The sequence below is a fragment of the Arvicola amphibius genome, chromosome X, assembly GCF_903992535.2.
Source record: "Arvicola amphibius chromosome X, mArvAmp1.2, whole genome shotgun sequence".
Classification (NCBI taxonomy): Eukaryota; Metazoa; Chordata; class Mammalia; order Rodentia; family Cricetidae; genus Arvicola; species Arvicola amphibius.
In genome coordinates, this window is record NC_052065.1 from 23,528,134 (window position 1) to 23,550,772 (window position 22,639).

Here is a 22,639-nt window from a genome sequence, read left to right on the forward strand (position 1 = left end):
CAGTTGTAACAGAGGAGCCCTCTATTCTTGGATACACACGTGTATCAGACTCTACAAGTCCATTATGTCCATTATATGGTGGTCAGATGAGTTCAGTTCAAACTCATTCAAACTCTATTTTCTGATGTTAGGATTTACACTAACGGTGGTTTTTGGAAACCATACAATCTTCTTATATAAATAAAATAACAATATGCCATAAAGTCTGCTCTTGTATTCTCACCATTTTCTATGATCTTAATATGAAAAAATGTTTGTTAGTGAACACACAAAAAATTTTATTAATTCTACCGAATTACATTGTTACAAATGTAGACTTTGTGGATTTTTGCAGTAAATCTGCAGAAATATGAGCTATAAGTTGAAAATATCTTAAGGAACCCCTTATCACCTACATGCCTTAGTGATTATTACTATTATCACATATATGTATGCGTACAATATGTTTTTATATGTAATGTATTATATTATCACTGTTGTGGTATGGGATGTGCCTAGAACTGTTATACAGTCTCCATGAATTCACTTAAATATTTTATATGCCAGAAAATAGACACAAATAGTAATAAACAAAAAAGGCTTTAGTCTGCCTGTGAGGAATCTCTCTTACCTGATGAAAATGAGCTTACCTTAGAAGTGTTTAACTGGGTTCCTCTTCTATAAGATTGTGCAGGACGTTGAGTTGTACTAAGTGAAATACTTCAAAAGAAATTAATGGTAATATTCTGTTAGAAAGCAGCATGTTATACCAGTAAGAATGCAGACACACAGCTTAGATTTGATCCCTAATTCAGGTGCTTTTTGGCTAGGTGACCTTAGGCAAGGTTTTAAAGCATTCTATGCCCCGTTTCCCTCATCTTTTAAGTGACCTGATATTAAATGTACTTAGCTCATTGGTTTCATATAAGGACTGAGTAATTGTAAAGCACTTATAACAGTAGCAGGCTCCTAGGAAGTTCTAGGCAAGTGATAATGAGATAGTGAATACAGTTTTCCTTGAACCTTATTTTAAGACATTTATGCTGTTGATCATCAGTTTGTATTAATTCAATTATGTTTGTCACTGTTCTCTGGAGGTGATTTATCAGACATCACATGATTTCTTTTCTCACTTGAGCACAGATACATTAGGGAAAAAGAGAAGATGTGACTGTATCAAATGTCTATCTTAGAAATTGGTTGACTCTTCAGAACTGTTAGTTCAACACTTTCATTTTACAAATGAGGGAAGTAATACCAGAGAGGCTGCACGATTTTCCCACAGTCCCACAGGTCAAAAGAAGCTAGACTATTAGAACGGTCTTGCTTTCATGGTTATTGGGACCCAGTTTTTGTTGACAGCATCCTGGACCCCATCCCTTTGTTTCACTTGGGAGTCAGAGGATGTGGCCAGAAACCTTGACTCCAATAATGTTTGCATACCTCTCCTTTGCTTTGTTTCTCTTCTCTGCCCTCTTCAGCGATCCACACCATTGCACATCTGTTCAATGTGGAGTGGTGTGTGAATGCCAGAGTCAACAATTCTGACCCATATTCAGTAGCACTCTCTCAAATTGGTGACAAGGACAATGAAGAGTATCTCAATTTTGCTAGAGAAAAAATCAAGGTAAGCCTCCCCTTTTCTGATTCAAATGTTTTCTGGGCTAGTAAAACTGAGAACAAGGAAAAGCTGTAATCTGTCCCTTAAAGTCAACAATGAGAGTTTGCCAATGGCTTAGAATGTCAGCCCTCTTGGTGGCATGTGCACAGACTACTCAGGTATTTCCTGAATCCCTGAACTCTCCGGGAGAGATTTTGTATGCAGATCCTGTAGTAACTCCCTCTCACCCATGACTGTGCACACCAATAAAATAAGGAAGAGATTCATGTGCGATCAAAGTTGGCTTCACTGTTTGCCACAATGAAAGAGATTTCATGCCTTAAAGAAATCCAAGTGAATACCTGCAGAGGATGTTATAAGGGACTTGCTAGGCTATTTAGGCTTATATTAGATGATTTGAGGGAGGGTTTAAGAAAGCCAGTATTTGATAGAAACCGAGGCAGAGACCTGCATCCGAGCACTGAACTGAGCACCTAAAGTCCAGTTAGAGAGTGGGAGGAGTGAGAATATGAGCCTCTTTGCTCAAGACCATGATGGGTTCATCCACTGAAACAGTCTACTTGAGCTAATGGGAGCTCACCAACTCCAACCAGACTGGAAAGGAACAAGCATAGGATCAAACTAGTCCCTCTGAATGTGCTTTATAGTTGCATGGCAGGGGCAGACTGAGGGGTCACTGGCAGTGGCACCAGCATTTATCCCTACTGTATGTACTGGCTTTTTGGGTGCCTATTATCTTTGAATGAATACCTTGCTCAGCCTAGATATAGTAGGGAGGGCTTTGGACCTTCCCTTAAACAATGTATCTTACCCTCTCCGAGGAGTGGATGGAAGTAGGGGGTAAGGGGAGAGAATGGGAGAAAGGGAAAGAGTGGGAACTTGGATTGATATGTATAATGAAAAAAAGATAGTTTTTTTCCTTTTTAGAAAATAAAGATAAAATAAAAAGAAAGTCAGTATTTGTATGAATCATATATGATCTGAAATTGGGGGTAGCCCTGGAACTACTGTCTTACTTATTTTTCTGGGAGGCAGAAAGAAAAGAACAGGGCTATCTGAAATAGGTAAAGAACCCACGTTTTGTCTAAACTCAAGCATGATTTCAGAAAGGTCTTGTTTTTTTAAGATTTATTTAATTACTTTTGCTTTTGTGGGCACCTGTGAACCCCCATGGTATCTATGGGTTCTCATACCATGAGTTTCTGATGCTTCTTCCACTTAGAAAGGAGCTCTGGCCATTTTTATGAACCATGTGGCTTAGGAAGATTAATTAAATTTCCCATGGAATTTCAAACAAATTTTCTGAGGTTAGAAAAACATCTACAAGACAAAGAAAAACTTTAATTTTTCCAAAATGTTTACATTCAAACTGACATAAGAAAAACTGAAGTGATTCATAAATGCTTTTTCTGTGATACCGTGGGTAATTTTTCTTTCCATTGTTCATTGTGATGTATAAGGATGACAATTTTTTTAATTTTTTTATTCATTTTACATACCAGCCACAGCCACAGTCCCCCCTCCCCCACCCTTTCTCCCATTCCCTCTCCCCCACAGAACCCACCCCCATTCACTCCTCAGAAAGGATTAAGGCCTTCCATGGAGAGTCAACAAAGCCTGGCACATCAAGTTGCTGCAAGATCAAGCTCCTCCCCCCTGCATCAAGACTGAGCAAGGCAACCCATCCTGGGGAATGGGCTCCAAAAAGTCAACCCATGTACCAGGGATAGAGCCTAGTCCCACTGCCAGGGACCCCTCAAACAGATAAAGCTACACAACTGTCACTCACATGCAGAGGATTTAGTTCAGTTCCCATGCAGGTCCCCAGCCGAGAGTCTAGAGTCCATGAACTCCCACTAGTTCCGGTAAGCTATCTCTATAGATTTCCCCATCATAATCTTGACTGCCTCCCACCCTTGCCCATATAATACTCCTCCCTCTCTTTGATTGAACTTCCCAAGCTTGGCCTAGTACTTGGCCTGATTTCTGCATCTGCTTCCATTAATTACTGGATGGAGGCTCTGGGATGACAGAGTATTCGCCAATCCGATTGCAGGAAAAGGTCACTTCAGGCACACCCATAAAGGTTCCCTCTATCAAGATCTCTCTTTCATTGCTCTCCAACTCCAACCCTCCCCCAACTCTACCATCCTGTTCCCACATGTTCCCTCATCCTCTCCCCTCTATTGCCCCCCCCCTCCCCAGTTTACCCAGGAGATCTTATCTATTTCCCCTTCCCAGGGTAATCTATGTGTCCCTTTTAGGGTTCTCCTTGTTACCTAGCTTCTCTGGAACTGTGGATTGTAGTCTGGTTAAGGGATGACAATTTGACTATATTAGTTGAACTGACATTGTCATACTCTGTCCCAGTTTCCTTGGGTCACTTTTATTGGGTCTGAACTTTCCCCACAGTATTTGCCTTCTCAATTCTTTAGCTTGTCTGCCGTGTCTCTGCCCAAGGATGAGATCTGAAAGGATCTGCTTAGTTACTTCTCCCTGAGATGCCTTTGGCAAATAACTGATGAATGCAGGCCTTGAAGTATAGCTTCTTCCCAAACTCTGAGGTATAGTTTACTCTCAGAGTGGTTTGTGCATGCCTGAGGGGATGACATTATCTCAGCCTTATTAAATAGAACTCTCTGAGATTGGAGACAAAAACAAAAACAAAGCAAAGCAAACAAACAAAATAGGGTCAGCCTCAGCCTGACCCTGTGTATCTCTGTGTATCACGGCCTTCTTTTGCCATCTGCTAAGAGATCTGACCTACACACTTTACCATTTTTATTTTAAGTTTCCTGAAAATAGACATAATGAGAGAGCATCTCTAAGGTCAAGTTAAAGCTAGCCCTGTGAGATGTCCATGAGTTCCCCCTTGCCTGGCTTTCTCCTTTTCTCCGAGCTGTGCCTTTACTGGGCAGCTTCTCTAGGAACACCTTGTTTCTAAGTCACTTGCCCATGAACTATCATCTCAGGATCCAGCATGGTAAAGCCCAGCCTCAGATGGCAGCTATTCTAAATTCATTGGCCAACTAAGCACTGTGACCTTTTCAAATCAAAGAGAAAGAGAACACTTTGACACTTTGACACTTTGAGGACAACTTTTACTAGGCCAGTCCTTTCTAGTTGAACTCCGTCAGAATCATGGAATGTAATAGTTCTTATTTATCTATGACACCTCAACAATGTGAACAGTTTAAATTTGGAAGCCTCAACACCATATCTCCTTGAGCGATATGATGAGGGTAGCCAAAGGGACGGGAAATAAATTATACAACAGCTTTAATAGTGACAGTCCTGCAGTTATGAGCCTTCATGTTTCTATTTTCTAGAACCCTGAAGGAGGCCTCTACGTGGCCGTGACTCGGTTGGCTGGCATCACCGGAGTTGTCATCACACTGTGTCTCATATTAATTATCACATCCTCTACCAAAACCATCCGGAGGTCTTACTTTGAAGTATTTTGGTATACGCACCATCTCTTTGTGATCTTCTTCATCGGCCTTGCCATCCATGGAGCTGAGTGAGTTTTCTAACTCCATTGCCAAAGGCTTTGGGTTCACTGTCTATATGTATTGCCCAGTGACAGGCACAGTGGCTCCCTTGCTTTTGTGTGGTCATCCTTTCTACCGAGGGGATGTAATAGGACAGCCGAGGTCAGTCAAAAGAAACAACAACATCTTTGCTTTCTTGTTGTACCCATCTAATTTATAATGCAGCTACTTAAAATAAGCTTGAAACATATACCTAGTATATAAAATAAACTGTCTATGTTTAGTTTCAAGGCTACCACGTATGACTGTGTAGACTGACCACTACAAAGTCCTACCTAAAGAGAAGCAAGGTAGTCTGCACTCTGCTGGCCATACGTTATTGAAAGCATTGGTAGGTTCTTGACTGTCCACCACAGTGTTTCCTATGGGTAAATCACAAGTAGGTTAAGCAAAATCCCAAAGTAAAAGAGTTAGTGATTAATCAGTTGAAGAGGTTTTCTGTTGATTTAAGCAAACAATCATTACTGGTTGCCTTCTGAGTATGAGGATCTATCTGCAGAACAGTGGAGAAATGCTAGCTAGAAAAACACGTGGGCATTGCCTTTAAACTTTTGAATATGATAAAAGTAATAACTTCTACCAAGCTCTATATCAGGTGTTAAGAACTTGACATTCAATGTTTCTTTTAACTCCTCTAATGTATAGATGTGGAACCCCAAAGTAAAAATGGTAAAATACATGTGCCGAACCACTCCCAACTGGTGTGTAGCCTAGAGAACAGGTGGTCTAGAGTGGGCTGTGGTGAGCACTCCCATAAAGATACACAGTGCTAGACTGTATGCTTGGAAAAATCTGCTTTAATATCAGGTTTCATTTTTCTACTCTTTTATACCACCTGCACAGAAAAGCCAAGCCCAGGGAAGTTCCATGATGGGTATAGAGTTCCAGGAACATAAGGGTGGGGAAAGTAAATATGCAAAACTCAAGCCAAGTCAGCTCTGGGTGACTTGAGAGTGAAAAGAGGAAGGATGTGAAGAAGTGGCTACCTTCTGTGTGCATTCTTAGTCTACTTCCCGCTTTGAAACCCTCATAAACTCTTTCTAAGCACTGAGAAATCTGTGGGATGAACAATCCCCTAACGTAACCGAGTGTCTTAAGGTAGACCTTGCCCACAATCCAGCTATCTCAGAGAATCCTACAAAAGTGAAGCATTTCTTCCTCTCCCTCCTTTACCAATCCCACCACTTCTGTTTGTAGAGTGGCACAGAGGGCTGCATTCCTTTGGATCAGACAGAGATGTATTTGCTTTATTCTCTAAGTCACAGTTGCCGTTGACACTGGTTAAGTGGTTGCTCAGGATCTCATGGCTAGGTAACCGTTAATCTGGATTTGAAATTCTGATTTGCAGACTTTTGCTCCTATTATGTAGAGCACAAGGAGAAAAATCATATTTTTCTATTATTTATTCCCCATGGGAGCTAGAGAATAAATATCTTTTGTGATCACTATTCCTCAGGCTCCTGCTTTTCACATGCCATGTCCATTGGTCACTAAATGCAATCTTTAAGGAGAGGAAATGTACCTGTTTTACAGATGAAGTAACTTTAGATACTCAGAAGAAGTTAGTTTTACCAAGACTACCAAAGTATGAATGGGTAGAATTGAAGTTTGAAGTCAAGGCTATCTGGGTGAAAAATAGAATTATCTTCAACAAATCATTCTGCTTTAGTACCCTCATGTAAAATTTGCAAAAAAATACTTGTTTCTCAATCTTATTCCGCAAATTAACTGAGATAATTGATGAATAGTGCTTTTCCTCAAACCTACCCCTTAGTACTCATACAAGGAAAGTCTCTTCACCAAGACATAGGAGTAGGAAAAGGTTAGTTTCCACAGTAAGTTCCAGGTCAGCCAAAGCGACCTAATGAGACCCTGTTTCACAAAAGGATGGAAGATGGTTAATAGCCATGAATTAAACCATTCTCAGAATATACTAAATGATATGCTAAATTTCAGGCATTCCAAATAAAGTTTACAAATGAACTTCCCTGTCCCTTCTATTAATATATTCTGAAGATCATGGCATTTGCATTCTTTGAAATAACTTACTCCATTTTGTGCCTCCCTCTCTCCATCATCACTAACTCAGAATTGCCTAATATTCTAATATTTGCTTACCTAATAATTACTGAGTTCAAAGCACCTTAAGAAACAAGGTACTGGTTGCTTGTATCTGTGAGGATGATTAACTCCTTTTCAGAAAGATATCATTTTTTAAACATTTTCCAGATGTAGTCTCACTTTGTAGACTAGGCTGGCCTGGAATCTTCAAGCTTATGCTTTTCATGTCTTAACATGTAGAGTTCAGGGAAACACGTGTGCACCATGCCTGGTCTAGACGAGTTAGGGATCTACAAATAAAGCACTTCTGCTACCCTCAAGGCCATTGTGTATGGTTGTGTGAGTTGTCCAGAATATAAAATGCCTAAAAGGTTGAAAGGTAGTCTGCTCTCTGCTGGCCACACATTGGCTTGTGGGAGGGTCTTCACAAAAGACCCTTTTCAAATCTGCATGAAGGGTTAACCATCAGCCTACTAGAACTATCAGTTTTCTGGATTCTGTTTGTCTAAACACAAAAATGATACTTGAAAGGAAGCAAGTTATCCTTAAAGAAAAACACATGTTGGTAATCCAAGACTCACAATCCATAAAATGTTTCACATCCATGTTCTTTGTACTGCCACCTAGATTTTCATTTCCTTCCCTGACTTATTCAGAAGGGGTGATATAAAAGTGTTCAGGGCCCTCATTAAAATACTTGCAATAGGTCCACAATCAGTGTAAGGGAGTACAGCTCATTGTTAGAGTGCTTGCCTAGCATATATGAGGCCCTGGATTCCAAGAGTCTAAAACACTCAAGCAGCTTACTGTCTTGTTAATAAGTGATGTAGACTGACTTTTTTTTAATTCATCAGACGAATTGTACGTGGACAGACTACAGATAGTTTGAATGAGCATGATATAAAATTCTGTGAAGACAAAATCTCACAATGGGGAACAATAAAGCAGTGCCCAGTACCCAAGTTCTCTGGAAACCCTCCTATGGTATGTATTTTTATTGTTTCTTTTAGAGTGCTATTACTGGTAGGTTTAAGAAACAGGTACAAATATTGTTATAGATACTTTACTATGTGAACTGGCTAGAACTTTTTCTTGAAAAACAAACTTTACATTGATCTGCTGTCAATGTCCTAGAATGAAGTTGGAAAGCAATGATTTTAAATTGCTCTTTGGGGTTAAGAGCCACCACTACCACCATTTCCTCCTCTTCTTCTGGCTATGAAGATCACAATAATATCAGTTAATGATTTTCAGAGGTGCACTTAGGGATTCTATCCTGATATGAGTTGTATGGCTCAAATAAATCTCTTTGGTTACCAGGAAGTCTATATGGCATTCTATATGGCTTTCAGAACTGTTAAGAAAACAGATGAAGTAGCACATTGGGCTGTATTTATTCATCAGAGGATTCTATCTATCAGGATGACAAAAGTTGCACAGCCAAAATCATACAAACACCAAAGGCAGTCACCTTGTGAAAGAGGAGGGGCAAGGCAAGGGCAAACAGGGAAACAAGGTGAAATTCTTGCTTTCTCCCATAGAGAGTTCTTCTGAACTCCATTCTGAGTGTTCTTCGATATCTCTTCCCCATAAAGCAAGCTTTATAATCTTCATGTTATCTTTCTTCTCATTGGTAGACATTATAATTTCTTGGTTGCTGTTCTAGCCACTGTTGTAAAATGAAACAAAGGTCAACATTTGTCTGGGACTTCTGACTAGTGCTCTAACTCTTTTGTATAACTAGTATTACAACTCTCCTGCATTGTATAACATAAAGACAAATCTCCCATCCCGTTTTCTCCTATTCTTTTGGCATGGGAATATTCTTTTACTATGCCCATCACTCTACAGCAGCTTAATGTTTTTGAGTATCCTTGTACATAAATGAAATCAAGCTGACTCAGCAGTGACTTGCCCCTACTATATTCAGCCATTAATAGGGTAAAAAACAAACCTTATTTTCAGTTATTTTATGGGCTAGGGAAGGCACAGTTCCTTGATGACAGCTAGAGTGCATTCTCCTACCTTTGCAGGCAACAGTCACAAAATTACTTCTAGGTTTCTGAGGATATCAAAGGAAATGTCCAAGTATAATGCTATTTGATGTCACTCTATGGTATCAACCAGGAAATAGATGGGAGACTTTTAAATATCCATCCTATAAAGATGAGGTAGACCAAAAGAATACTCCATACCTCTGTTACAGATATTCTTCAGTTTTGAATAGTGGTGTGAAGAATCTGAGTACTTTCAATTTTTCCAACAATATAATGTCAAAAATATAGTTTATTTCCGTTTATAACTCTCAGGTCACACTCCATGACTGAAGGAAGTGAGGACAAGAACACAAGGCAGGAACTAATGCAGAGGCCATGGAAGGGTGCTGCTTACTGGCTTGCTTTTACTGGCTTGCTTCTCCTGGCTTGCTCAGTTTGCTTTCTTACAGAAACCAGGATCACCAGCCCAAGTGTTATGCTGCCCAGAGTGAGCTGGGCTCTCGCTCATCAATCAACAATCAAGACTTGGAAATCTGGATGGAAGCATTTTCTCGATTGAGATTCCTCTCCCAAGATAACTCTAGCTTGTGTCAAGTTGACAAGAAAAACAATAACAAAACCAACCAGAATACACGAGAAATATGGCTCTTATTTTCTACTTCAGATTCCATTCTAGAAAAAATAAATTTTAGATATTTCTAATTTTTTTGGTACTTTAAATATTAGATTAGGAATCCAACAGGCAGAACTGTTGGGCCTAAATGTTTATATGGAGCCTAAAAATCTATGAAGCAATTTCCATATTCTAATCAGAGACTTAGATAGAAGCTTTAGAATCTTCATGTGTGTCTCTTCAGCAAAAGCACTGCATAGCTCCTAGAGTTTACCAGAATACTGAAGAAGATAGCGGAAGTCTTGCACAAAATTTGTCGTCTTGAAAAAGATTAATTGGAGACTCAATGGCCGGGAGAAAACAATTGCAACGTTGCGTTAAAAAAATCTCATGTTGCTGGAAAGAGTCAGGTTCACTCTGGTACCATCTGTCCTCAGTTGTAGGCTAATCCAACTTTGGTTGTAAGACTGAGAGGAAATCTCATTCTTGTAGGAAATTCTTCTTGGAAAGCCTCACACCACAGCTACAGATCACACAACATATAATCCCAATGTTTGTTTTACTGACTTTACACTTTATCTTAACTTTTGATAGTTTAATATATTATGTTTTATTTTATTTTTTTTTTAAAAAAAGCCTGCTCATCAGTAGTAAATACTTAAACAAGCTTACAGAGGTTAGCCTGGCTTATAAAATGATTTCTTCTTCTTAATATTTAACTAGCTGTCACCACTCCCTTAACACATCTCATGTTTGTATTTGATGCAATTACAGACTTGGAAATGGATAGTGGGTCCCATGTTCCTGTATCTCTGTGAGAGACTGGTCCGGTTTTGGAGATCACAACAGAAGGTGGTCATCACCAAGGTATTGACTCATGTCGGAATTCTTAGTAGCTAAGTATCACATGGGCAAGTCTCACATTCTCTATATTGATGTTCAAAAAGATCTCTTTGCCATGTTATTTTTATTAAACTGAAGACAGAAAGCCTACAGTTTATTTTAATGAATTTAACTTAATGATGAAATGAATGTATTAGTGAGACAAAAACTTTCAGGTACTAAAAACTGCAAGAAACCTATAAAGGAGGTTGAAAGACCTTTCTAGTTTCTTTTTCCATTCTTTATAAGTAACCACAGTGTATTAATGCTGCAGTATTCAATATATCAAGTGGATTAAGACATAATTTTTTACCTTGCATTTGGTCTCCAGGCTCCAAGTCTGGAGTGTTTTTTCTCTATTTTCCTGTGTTTTATTTTTCCTTATGAAATAAAGAGAGAGATATACAATTAGATAGACTCTATCAGATTGATAGATGATAGGTAGACAGACAGACAGACAGACAGACAGACAGACAGACAGACAGACAGATAGATAGATAGATAGATAGATAGGAAAGTTCCTCGTTACAGTAAACACCCAACAAGATTGTTTTGTCAAATAAAATTTAATTCTGATCAATTCACTTCAAAAGGGATTTACAAAAAGCCTATTATAGGTCATGTTTTGAAAGACACAAAAATTCCTTCCGTCTTCCTTCAAACTTGTTTCAGTTGATACCTACGGAGAGTCATAGTAGAGCTAGTCCTGCTGGCATTGAGAGTTTTGCAATGTAGGAACACGCAACTGCTCTCCTTTTATGTTATGTATATTGTGTTATTTTTAAAAGTCTAGCAATTGACAAAGGGGCCTGCCACAATTTTTTTTTCATTCATAAATAAGACATGACCAAACCAGACAAATATTTCTCCTTAATGTATTTCTAGGGTAAATTTGTTATCTTGTGAGGAAAATAAACGTTCACTTTCTTCTCGTGAAATACAAGAAAGAGGGGTTATCCAAAAGTCCTCCAGTGAGAGTGCTGTCTACTAATATGTCTTGTTTTTGTTAAATCCTCCTTGTGTAATAAAATTGCAACATGAAAGAACTGTTTTTACTACACAAAATTACAACATGGTAAACAATTTTCGACATAATTTTCTCTATTCAAATGATGCTTTCCAATTCTGTATTTCAGAGCAGAGCAAGTTGTTTGCAGCCTTGTCGTATGAGATACACTTAAATCCCAAGTTTTGAAAATGTTTTACAATGTTTTGGTGGTTCTACGGGTTAAACTCAGGCATCACATATGCTAAGCATGTACTTTGGCACTTGGATGCAGCCTTAATAGTAACTTTTATTGGTAGCAATCCCCACATTTCTGAAGTTACTCGTGGACAGAAAAGCCCAGCAATATCAGTGAGCTTAGAGAAGCTGTTTCCGTTCTCTAGAACTTTCCCTCCTTTGATGTCCTTTGGGTTGTCTGTACTTGTACCTCTGAAATTCTTCTAGGTATGGTAGGTGTCTTCGAGCAGGACATTACCTTTCCATTTGGTTTTAAGTTTGACTTCATTTTCAGTTAGCTCATAATTGTGTATCTTTATAAGCTACAATGTAGTGTTCCCCTGTGCTGTACCTGTGCAACCAAGTAAAGCAGTAGCACAGCTTCAAGTCAAACATACATGATTTCACTGTTATAAAAATGCCCAGGGTCCCAGAAGTCTTGACATATGCAACCTATCATTCAGCACCAGAACACCACAACCTAGTCATTTTACCTGACTGCAAGTCAGGTACCTATGAACTCCCATGCCTCCTGCCGCCCTGCTCCCCTTATCCTTTGGCACCCGCCCTCTCACACTCAATTTCTATGAGCAGAACTCTCTCATATTCATTGTATGAGTGAGGTTATGCTGCATTCATGTCTGGCTTATTTCACTTATGTCATTCAGGTTCGTGTTGCGCATGGCCAGATGCCAGCCTTTGAAAGCTTTTAATAGCCATCTAGTGTGAAAATGCAGCACATTTTCTTTCTCCAGTCATGGTTGCCACAGTTAGGTTGATTCCAGAGCATAGCTGTAGTGCTGAAATTGACTTGGAAGTGATGATATCCTTTTCACAAAAAAGAGGATCTACTTTCTGTTTCCCTCATTTTGTTCTGTTTTAGAGTTAGCTATCCATTTACTACATTTGGATAATTCAGACAGACCTTAAATGGACTGTTGTGTATATGGAGAATATATGGGCTGACTTGGGGAGAGATGGATGGCATCCTCTCTGGGAGCAGAAGTGCAGAAGCAGGGCACGTTAAGATGTGATTCAGTACAAGAACAGACAGTATGGTTGACTTCATTTGGGAGCTGTTGCAATATATGTAGTCAGTGAAATCTCTATGTTCTGTCTATGTGCCAACGCCCTCTCTCATGACCAGGGAAGACAGAAAGAATGAACTGGAAACTTCTCTTTCTTTTTTTGTGCCTTTTTTAGCATCTGAGAGAGAGAAAAATCACAACAGACGGATAGTTTTCATTTCCTGCTAGAGACTCTGAAACAAAACTCTATGTAAAAGACTTATTAGGAGTGTGTTCTCAGGAGCTATATTCATAATGAAAGTTAAACCAGATGTGGTAGCACGTTCACATGATCCCAGTAATCAGGAAGTTGAAGAAGGAGAGCCTGAACTCAAGGCCAGTTTGAGCTACATCACGAGTTACAAGCTACCGTGGGCTACATACAGAAACCAGATCTCAAAACAAACAAGAGACAAACAGTTAAAATGAGGTAAAAAGGGTAAAATGAGGAAGAGAGAGGAGTTGACCTGGTGCCCACTGTGGTTACAGCTGCAATGTCAGCTGATCCTACAAGGGAGAGCTGGAGCTGTCTCAGACTGAAGAGAGAAAACTAGGACTTTGTGCCCATCCTTTAGTCTATCCTTAACCAGTGGCTATAATTGAGGACAAATCCCAAATGACAGATATATCTGCTTCTGTGTTGGTATTTAAAAAGAAGCACAGGTAGGGCATCTTAATTATTTTATCCATGTGAATCCTAAAAATGCAAATGTTTTGGTGCCATGTAATTTTCGGGGTCATGTTTTATTCCATAGGTGGTCACCCACCCTTTCAAAACCATTGAGCTTCAGATGAAGAAGAAAGGATTCAAGATGGAGGTAGGACAGTACATTTTTGTCAAGTGTCCTAAGGTGTCCAAGCTGGAATGGCACCCATTCACCCTGACCTCTGCGCCTGAGGAAGACTTTTTTAGCATTCATATCCGTATTGTGGGAGACTGGACAGAAGGGCTGTTCAATGCTTGTGGCTGTGATAAACAAGAGTTCCAAGATGCCTGGAAATTACCTAAGTGAGTACAGAACACATATGGGAAACGTGCATGAGTTTACGAGAATTGGTGCTAAATGGTTGTGATTCTCCATCTCACTACCTGATCTTCTTAGAGACAAAGCACATTGGTTCAAAGAATATAATGTATGTCTGTTTACCATTGCATGTGGTATGTTTATGCGTATGTTTAGATATCTTAGGTAAACTAGAAAGCATTGATATCAAGTATTAGTAATACCCTCAACTTTCTTTAAATATGTAAGGGTCAAGGCCAAGTTATGTTAACTTTTTCTGACAAACAAAAATTATATCAGAGATACTCTTAAATTTTAAATGATGTCATTTGTTTGAAAGTATTATTTGTTTTGCATCCTTCTCTCCACTTGTCTCACACAGTACTAGGGACAGAGTAGACACTAAAGAAAGGCTTTTCAAGTTATTTAGAGAATAAACAAATGAAAAGTGATCCTATCAACTCAACACTATGTCATTATGCAAAACATTCTTACCTAAATGTGTGATGCAATTAGGAATTTCAAATTTGGATTGCCCTGCCAGATATGGGGTCCATGCCTATAATTCCAGTACTTGGGAAGTGGAAGCAGGGGGATCGGGAGTTCAAGGTTCTCCCTGATAACACAGAAACTTTTGAGGCCAGCCTGGGCTGCTTGAGATTGGTTTTAAAAAACAAAACAAACAAACAAATGAACAAACAAAAACCCCAAGGGGCTTCCCATATGGTTTGATGAGTAATAGAGCTTGCTGTGCAGACCAGATGTCCTGAGTCCATTCCCTGTCCTCCTAGATTACATGGTTGAAGAAGAGAAACTACTGAAAGTTATTCTCTGACCTCATGTGCACTTTGGCAAATGTGCACGCGCGCGCACACACACACACACACACACACACACACACAGAGAGAGAGAGAGAGAGAGAGAGATCATCATCATCATCATCATCATCGTAATAATAATAATAGCAAAAAATCAGATATATTTCCCCATAACAAGAGACAAAGGTGAGCTGGGGAGATGGTTCAGCCATTAAGAGTACTGGCTGTGGTTCCAGAAGACCTGGGTTTGATTCTAAGCACTCACAACTATTTAACTCCAGTTACAGGGGACCCACTATCCTTTTTCTAGCCTCTATAAGTACCAAGTATGCACCTGGTTCACAGACATACATGCAGGCAAACATCCATACACAATGAAAATAAATCTAAAGGTGTGTGTGTGTGTGTGTGTGTGTGTGTGTGTGTGTGTGTTGTGTGTGGAGAGGGAAAGAAGAGAAAAAATGGAAAAAAGCTCATGGTAAGCTAGGAAAGGTTTTCAGTTAGATAATCATTTATAGTCTTACTTTCAGCCCCAGTGGTGGCATTAATGACTTACAGGAAAGCCATTTTATAGAGACTCCCCATATATACACTATCTCAGCAGATTCAGCATAGCACCCATGTCCAACAACAGCATGTATTCTACTTCCTGTGCAGATTAAGGAACACCTACAACTATCCCCTTCCCTTTCCATTCAGGATAGCAGTTGATGGGCCCTTTGGCACAGCCAGTGAAGATGTGTTCAGCTATGAAGTGGTGATGCTAGTGGGAGCGGGGATCGGAGTCACGCCTTTTGCCTCCATTCTCAAGTCTGTCTGGTACAAATATTGCAATAATGCCACAAATCTGAGGCTCAAAAAGGTAAGTTCCTCTTATTCTCTGGAGGGCCTAGATTAGATCCCATGCTGAAAAGCAAGAGATCAGGGCAAGTGGGGGAAAGGTTTGAGTGATTACAGAGAGGCAGACTTCTCCTCAGAGGATTGTCAGATAAATTTATGTGCTTGCATATAAACAGACCAGTTAACAAAAGTAACATGCTGTATTTGTTTAGCAGTATTAAAAATTCAGCAAATTTGAGAAAACATTTTTTCTGTTTTTAATTTTTTTCTATTTTTAATGACTGAGCCATCTCCCTAGCCCCATCCTACCTTATATAATGATACGAGATTATATAATCATACTGACTCTATTTTCAGCTTTTCAATACTGCTGTTTAGCAGAATAAGGTGGGAGACATGGAACTTTTTACTTGCCTGTGGATGTCTCTTCGGGATAAATTCCTAGGGGACTGTTTCATGTCAATTATTTGATGAAAGATGTCTTGGTAAATCTCAGATTATTCTAATAACTGTTAAGATAGGTTCTGATAGGGACATTGAGGCTAGCTTCGTATTTCATTCTTCTATTTTACTTTTGTTCTATGTGACGAAGGTATGAGTAAAACTAATTTTTCCCCTAGGAACTTGGTGGGGGGTTGACAGTCCCAGGCAGGGATGTCCTATGGTAGTCACTATGTTGATTCCTTTGGGCATTTTCAGAGCAGATACATAGGAAGCCAAGAACTCTGGGAGAGAAGTAGCATCTGACACACACAGGGAAGCTAGAGAACCACAAGATGGGGATTAGCTATGTATTAACTAAACCATCTATTTATTGATTTACCTTTAAATATTTATTTTATGTGTGTGTGCTCATCTGTGTGTGTACACACGTGCATACACACACACACACACACACACACACTTATGCGTGTGTATGCCAGATGTATAGAGGTGCTGCTAGAGGCTAGAAGAGTACACATGCCCTTGAGAAACAGTACCAGGCAGCTGTGAGCCACTTGACATGGGTGCTGGGAACAGAACTTTCATCCCCTGGAAGAGCAGAAAGCACTCTTACCCACTGAACCAACTCTCCAGTAGCTTCCAAACGCTATTTACTGATCTTCATGCTTGAAGGACAAAGAAGGTTCGTGTAATGAGTCCACAGTGTGGTAATACACATCTGCAATCCCAGCACTTGAGAGGCAGAAACAGGAGGATGCCGAGTTTGGGACCAGTTCTATATTAAAGAGCCTGTCTTGAAACAATGACAAATACCATCGGATTTCTAAAACCCTGTTTCTAGGCCTTGTGGGCATCATGAAAATGTTGAGAGCATTAGAAACCCATTCTTTGAAGGTGATAAAGACTACCCCTTATATAATCCAATCTGTGTCCCCTTCTCCAGATCTACTTCTACTGGCTGTGCAGGGACACACATGCCTTTGAGTGGTTTGCAGACCTGCTGCAGCTGCTGGAGACCCAAATGCAGGAAAGGAACAACGCCGACTTCCTCAGCTACAACATCTACCTTACTGGCTGGGATGATGCTCAGGTGAGGACAAGAAGATAGCTCTCAGGCTTTCTTAGCGTGCCCGGAGTTTGCTGGCTTCCTTTTACCTATTGGTATGTTCTGTGCATGGCATTTTTTTTTCCCCAGGAACAGCTAATGGATTCAAGTGACCCAGCTTGCTCACGCTCACTCAGTTGCGCCGTCACAACATTTAAACCATTGAGACTTGATTCCAAACTAAGGGGCCTGTGCTGACATTAGAACACGGTTCCCACCAAGGAGCAGGAATCTCAAAACAGATGGACAGAACTAACAAAATGGAAATAAGAAGAAAAGTCTGTCCCTGTCTTGTATATTAATGTTATGCATGTTTTATGATATATTCAATAAATTTATATGCAGTCAGCTCTCCATCTGACTGAGGTTCTGCTCTGTATATTTCATTAACCTAATCAAAATATTTGGGAGAAAAGTAATCATACTGAACATACACGGTCTTCTTTCCTTGTAATTGCTCTCAAGTACAGTGTAACAACTAGTTACATAGTATTTACATTGTCTCAAGTGTCATGAATATCTAGATATGATTTAAAGTATGTAAGAGACTTGAACATTTATGGATTTCGGGTCATACAACTAATCCTTTGCAGACTCTGAATTCTGTTCCAGACTTTTGTTGTTGTTGTTTTGTTTGTTTTGTTTTCTTGAGACAGGTTTTTTTTTCTGTGTTATAATAGTCCTTGCTGTCCTGGAACTCACTTTGTAGACCAAACTGGCCTCAAACTCACAGAGATCTGCTTGCCTCTGTCTGCAGAATGCTGGAACTAAGGGTGTGTGCCACCACGGTCCAGTCCCCAGGCATTGTTTTTAGTGCTTGTGTGGATTGTCTAATTTTATTTGTTAAATTTATTGTCTCGTTACAGTCAAAAGCCTAGAACTGAGTAGGTTATTTGCTTAAAGGCATCCAACAAGTAAATGTCCGCCTGACTGCTCCAGAACCTGCAGTCAGCAACTCTCAGCAATTTGCAGTTATTAATAATAAATAAATCTACCTATATAATGGAGAACAATTCGTATATATATTATGTATATGAATGTGTGGTGAAAAATAATTGGAGACTACTAAAATAAAATAAGTTAGTTGTCTTCAACTGAATGCAATACATCCTCCCTCACAGAACACCTAGCAATATGAACGGCTTATAGTTGACAATGTTAAGAAATTCTGTATGAAGCCTCATTAGGGCCTATAATGATAAGTTTTAATTAGATTCCCTGGGAAGGGAATCTCAATTGATTAAGTAAACATTTAGATCAAATTGGCCTAGGAGCATATCTGTGGGGGATTGCCTTAGTTGCTAATTGATGTCGAAAGATGCAGCCCATTGCTAGTGGCACCATTCCCTTGGCAGGAGGTCCTGAACTATACTGGCCAGGAGAAAACTACATAGGAGCAGAAAGCAAGCAGCATGCTCCTTTCTTTCTTGCTCTTGACTGTAATATGACTAGCTGTTTCCAGTCCCTTCCACCTTGCCTTCTCCACAATGGTGAACTGTAATCTGAAATTGTGAACCAAATAAACCCTTTCTCTCCTAAGTAGATTTTATCACACTTTATGACGTCAACATGAAAGGAAACTAGGTCAGGTTCCCTGGAGTATACAGTTTCTTTTCTTAGAAGGCAATACAGTCCTTGAAGGCAAAAACAGAATTTTTGAGTCAACCAAGGAGGAAATAGTTAACTTTAGTATTCTTTGGTTTAGCCTTGCAACCAGCTAAAACTTGCTCTATGTGACCTTGAGGTCAGGATGTGTCTAAGACAGGAAGGAATAATAACTAGCTGTATTTATTGTCATCGGTTTACCTCCTAGCTTTGTTAGCTTAGGACCAGGACAGAAAGGTTCACTGTGTTCCTGTCATCAGTGTCCCAGTGTCCCTTTGGCTCCATAGCCATTCAGAGTCCCGGCCCTTGGTTCATCTTAAGCCCTGCCATGACTCACAAGCAGCTGTGGCTCTAGATCACTTACTGAAAGGCTGGGGCTGATTTCTTTTTGACCCAACAATGGGAGATCAGCACTTGAAAATGAATTACAAGCAGCTGGGAGATTTCCTGTCATAGCATTTGAAATTCATCTCCTTTCAACTTTTCTACTCCCCGCCTACGCTAACTGGGCCAGCAGTGAAGGTCTGTAGGCACCTGCCTCTACAGGGCTTTTGTAATGCATCAAGGCCACGTTTCATTCAGGGCGCAGTTATTCTTCTCATTTTGTTATCTCATCTTTATATTCTATTTCCTTTACCTTCGAGTTTAGTTGGCCTTATTTGGATTGCAAAAGAGGATTTTTCTCTTTAATGCAGGGGGTGTTTTGCTTCAAATGTTATCTCTTTTACACCTGAACTTTTACAAAGCTTTTTACAAAGGCACCTTCTGTAAAAGGAGTTACTGACCATTGATTATGCCATTGTCTCATAAAGAACTGACTTATTGATATCCATATGTCTAGTATTGAATCTGGATAGCAGACGGGTATAGAGGACCCTTTCATTCCCTTTCTTCCGGAATAGATAGTACCCCTTATGATCATAACCTGTGTGTGTGTGTGTGTGTGTGTGTGTGTGTGTGTTAAGAGCTTGTTTTGTAAAATGTGTGTTATACCATGTTTTTTGTTTATTTTTTCTGAATGTATGTCCTTTGTAACAGGCCAATCACTTTGCTGTACACCACGACGAGGAGAAAGATGTAATCACAGGCCTAAAACAAAAGACTCAGTATGGACGGCCCAACTGGGATAATGAATTCAAGACAATTGCAAGTCAACACCCTAAGTAAGCAGTGTGGTCTTGAAACTTGTGGTCTGCCATAAAGCAGCAGCTCTGAGCACTGACTGTACTTTATAGTCTAAAAGTTAGCATTAACATTTCCAAAATACTGTAATGGGGTTGAGTTCTTCTCCAACAGATGTCTGATATCTCTGACTTTAAGAAACAATCTTTAAACCATAGCAAAATTATGTGGAGAGTAATCCTCTCAACGTCCTAATCCAAGCTGCACGATAGAATTTCTCTAGTTTAGTTGCCCAAATTTACCTAGTGTATATGTTTAAGTAGTGAGTACTGCTTATGCTTATGATTAAGAATGTTATACCTTCACTTTCAGTTCAAGTGTCTGAGTCAAATCATAAGTTGACAGATGACACAAGTTTCTTTCTGGTGTCCCTACAGTTTTATCCCTCATGAAACCTTGAGGAAATTCCCCTGTCTCCTAGAACACGTGAAAAACCCATGAGCTTGCCATAAATATATCTTTTTGAATAGATGTGGCAAACACTTTGACTTGCCATTGCAACATGATCTACAAATGTGTTGGGCTGCATGCACAGCTATTTTGATACACATGTGGCCCATTGGCCCCAGGTTTGGTACGCCTACTTTATTTGGACCATGTTTTCCACTCTTTGAATGGCACATATATACCTTGCTATGTTTTTACATACAGGCTCTGAATTATTAGGTGTGAAGTAGGCCTAGGAACCTGCATTATTAAAAAACATGGTGCTTTTTTAAAAAAAATGGCGTGGGGCCACATTTTGAAAAGCAAGGATTTCAACTATGAGACTTAAAGGGATGAAGCTGCTGTCAGAGTTGGGGTACCCAATGAAGGTTTGTTACTAATTTTAGTATACTAGAAAGATTTGGGTGGGGGACTAGAGTTCTATAGAAAAGTACATTGTAGCTTCACATATTAGCCCTGTTATTCTTGTGGTAGAAATTTCCAAAATCTCTATTTGGATTTCATTTTCTGGGGGTATCAACCACTTTTGAGTTTTCCAGCTGACCCTACAATCAGAACTAAGCCTGCTCCTTGTGATCAATGTGAACATTTTTTCTCATTTATGGAAAACATAGGACTAGAAGGGGCTCTACTTAATAAAAAAATCTACCTGCATACTTTGTTGTTCAACTCATGCCAAAACCTGAAACTTTCTTTTCTTTCTCAAAAGCACCAGAATAGGAGTTTTCCTCTGTGGTCCTGAAGCCTTGGCTAACACCCTCAACAAACAAAGCATCTCCAACTCCGAGTCCGGCCCTCGTGGAGTGCATTTCATTTTCAACAAGGAAAACTTCTAACTCGGCTCTTTCATGAAGAAATAAGTGTATGCTGCCAAATGCCCCAATATTGCTGGTTGACTATATGAGCTCCATCCTCTGAAGAAAGGAGGAGGAAAGTGAATGATGATGACATAGCCACCCCTTTATAAGAATTGCAAAGATTGCTTGTTAGGTCACACTTGCATGCAGTTTCATGGCTTTCACAGCACGTTTACAAACATTATTATGTTGCTTTATGTCACGTTTCCCTCTGCCATGCCAGAAGAGGGTTAGGCAAGAATTGTCTGGGACTCATTGTTGGATAAACAATAGAAGTTCAAATAATTTCAGCACCTTCCTTCACATTCAGAAGCTGAAACCCGATCTATGCCACTTGACTCCCCATGTGTGGTCATCTTTTCGTATTTAATACCAGGTTGTCTCGAGAATCAATTTTTCTGCCCTCTCCTACAAGAGAGTATTACAAAGGGTAGTTTATCAATCCTCATTTTTGTTTCATCTTTAACATTAGTTAGCATTATGCAAAAGGAGAGTGCTTTTTATGGAAGAGATAATGATGCTGGCAATGACTTAATACTTAATAGTGACAGCATTGACATGGAAGTTTACCAGCACGGCAGCTTAACTGCGCCAGAGATTATTCCTACAAAGGACCATTAGACTGGCTGGAGTTAAGGTAGCAGTCTGCATTTAGCAAGGTGCTTGGCAGAGTGGGGTTCAAGGTCACTTTATTGAATGAATAAATGAGTGAACAAACAAATGCAAGCATGTAGAACTACACAATGTCAGAGTGGAATTCATTTAAGATCAGAGACAAAATTACCCTTCTGTTACTTTTACAGACCAGAGGATTCTGATTCCCCTGGGGGTAGAAAGCAGGATATGAACCAGTGGGATAGCCTGGCCTAGTGAATTTACCCTGTTGTTATCTGGAGGCAGGATGGATGAAGTCAGAGACCTAAACTCCTGTGATGCTGCTGGCTAACACTTCTAGTCCTAGTCCATAAGCCTGAAAGAAAAACACATCTGTTTATTGCCAGAAATGCTCTGCTCTAGCTAACCCTTGTAAATTTGAACTGAATTCTAGCAAATATGTATCTGATAATATGTATCCTGCTTATTGTCCATTTATTCTTTTTGATTTAATGCCTATACAAATAAATCTCATGTGTGTATATAATAAGTTGTTTTTACTACAGCATTTTCATTACCAATGTCACCATCTTCCTGAAATATAAATCATAGAAACTGTAATCCTCAAATAGTGAAATCACACCCAATATTTGATGGGTAGTCAGAAGTGCAAAACAGAGTCTAAATCACTGCTAGAGTAGCCACAAGTTCTTTAAAAATAGTTATGATTGTCCCACCACCAAGGATACA

At 39.6% G+C, this 22,639-nt stretch overlaps 1 protein-coding gene across 1 annotated transcript in view; it reads left to right on the forward strand.

The window, feature by feature from the left end:
• LOC119805427 (cytochrome b-245 heavy chain) overlaps positions 1-22,436 on the forward strand; it is a 35,380-nt gene extending 12,944 nt beyond the window's left edge. Inside the window, exons 5-13 of the mRNA XM_038317383.1 lie at positions 1,461-1,606; positions 4,930-5,120; positions 8,067-8,196; positions 10,597-10,689; positions 13,749-14,002; positions 15,515-15,677; positions 17,043-17,189; positions 19,848-19,972; positions 21,148-22,436. Of these exons, the coding sequence (XP_038173311.1) occupies positions 1,461-1,606; positions 4,930-5,120; positions 8,067-8,196; positions 10,597-10,689; positions 13,749-14,002; positions 15,515-15,677; positions 17,043-17,189; positions 19,848-19,972; positions 21,148-21,274 (1,376 nt within the window). The 3' untranslated portion in view covers positions 21,275-22,436. The remainder of the gene's footprint in view (positions 1-1,460; positions 1,607-4,929; positions 5,121-8,066; positions 8,197-10,596; positions 10,690-13,748; positions 14,003-15,514; positions 15,678-17,042; positions 17,190-19,847; positions 19,973-21,147) is intronic.
• Positions 22,437-22,639: the final 203 nt, after the last annotated feature.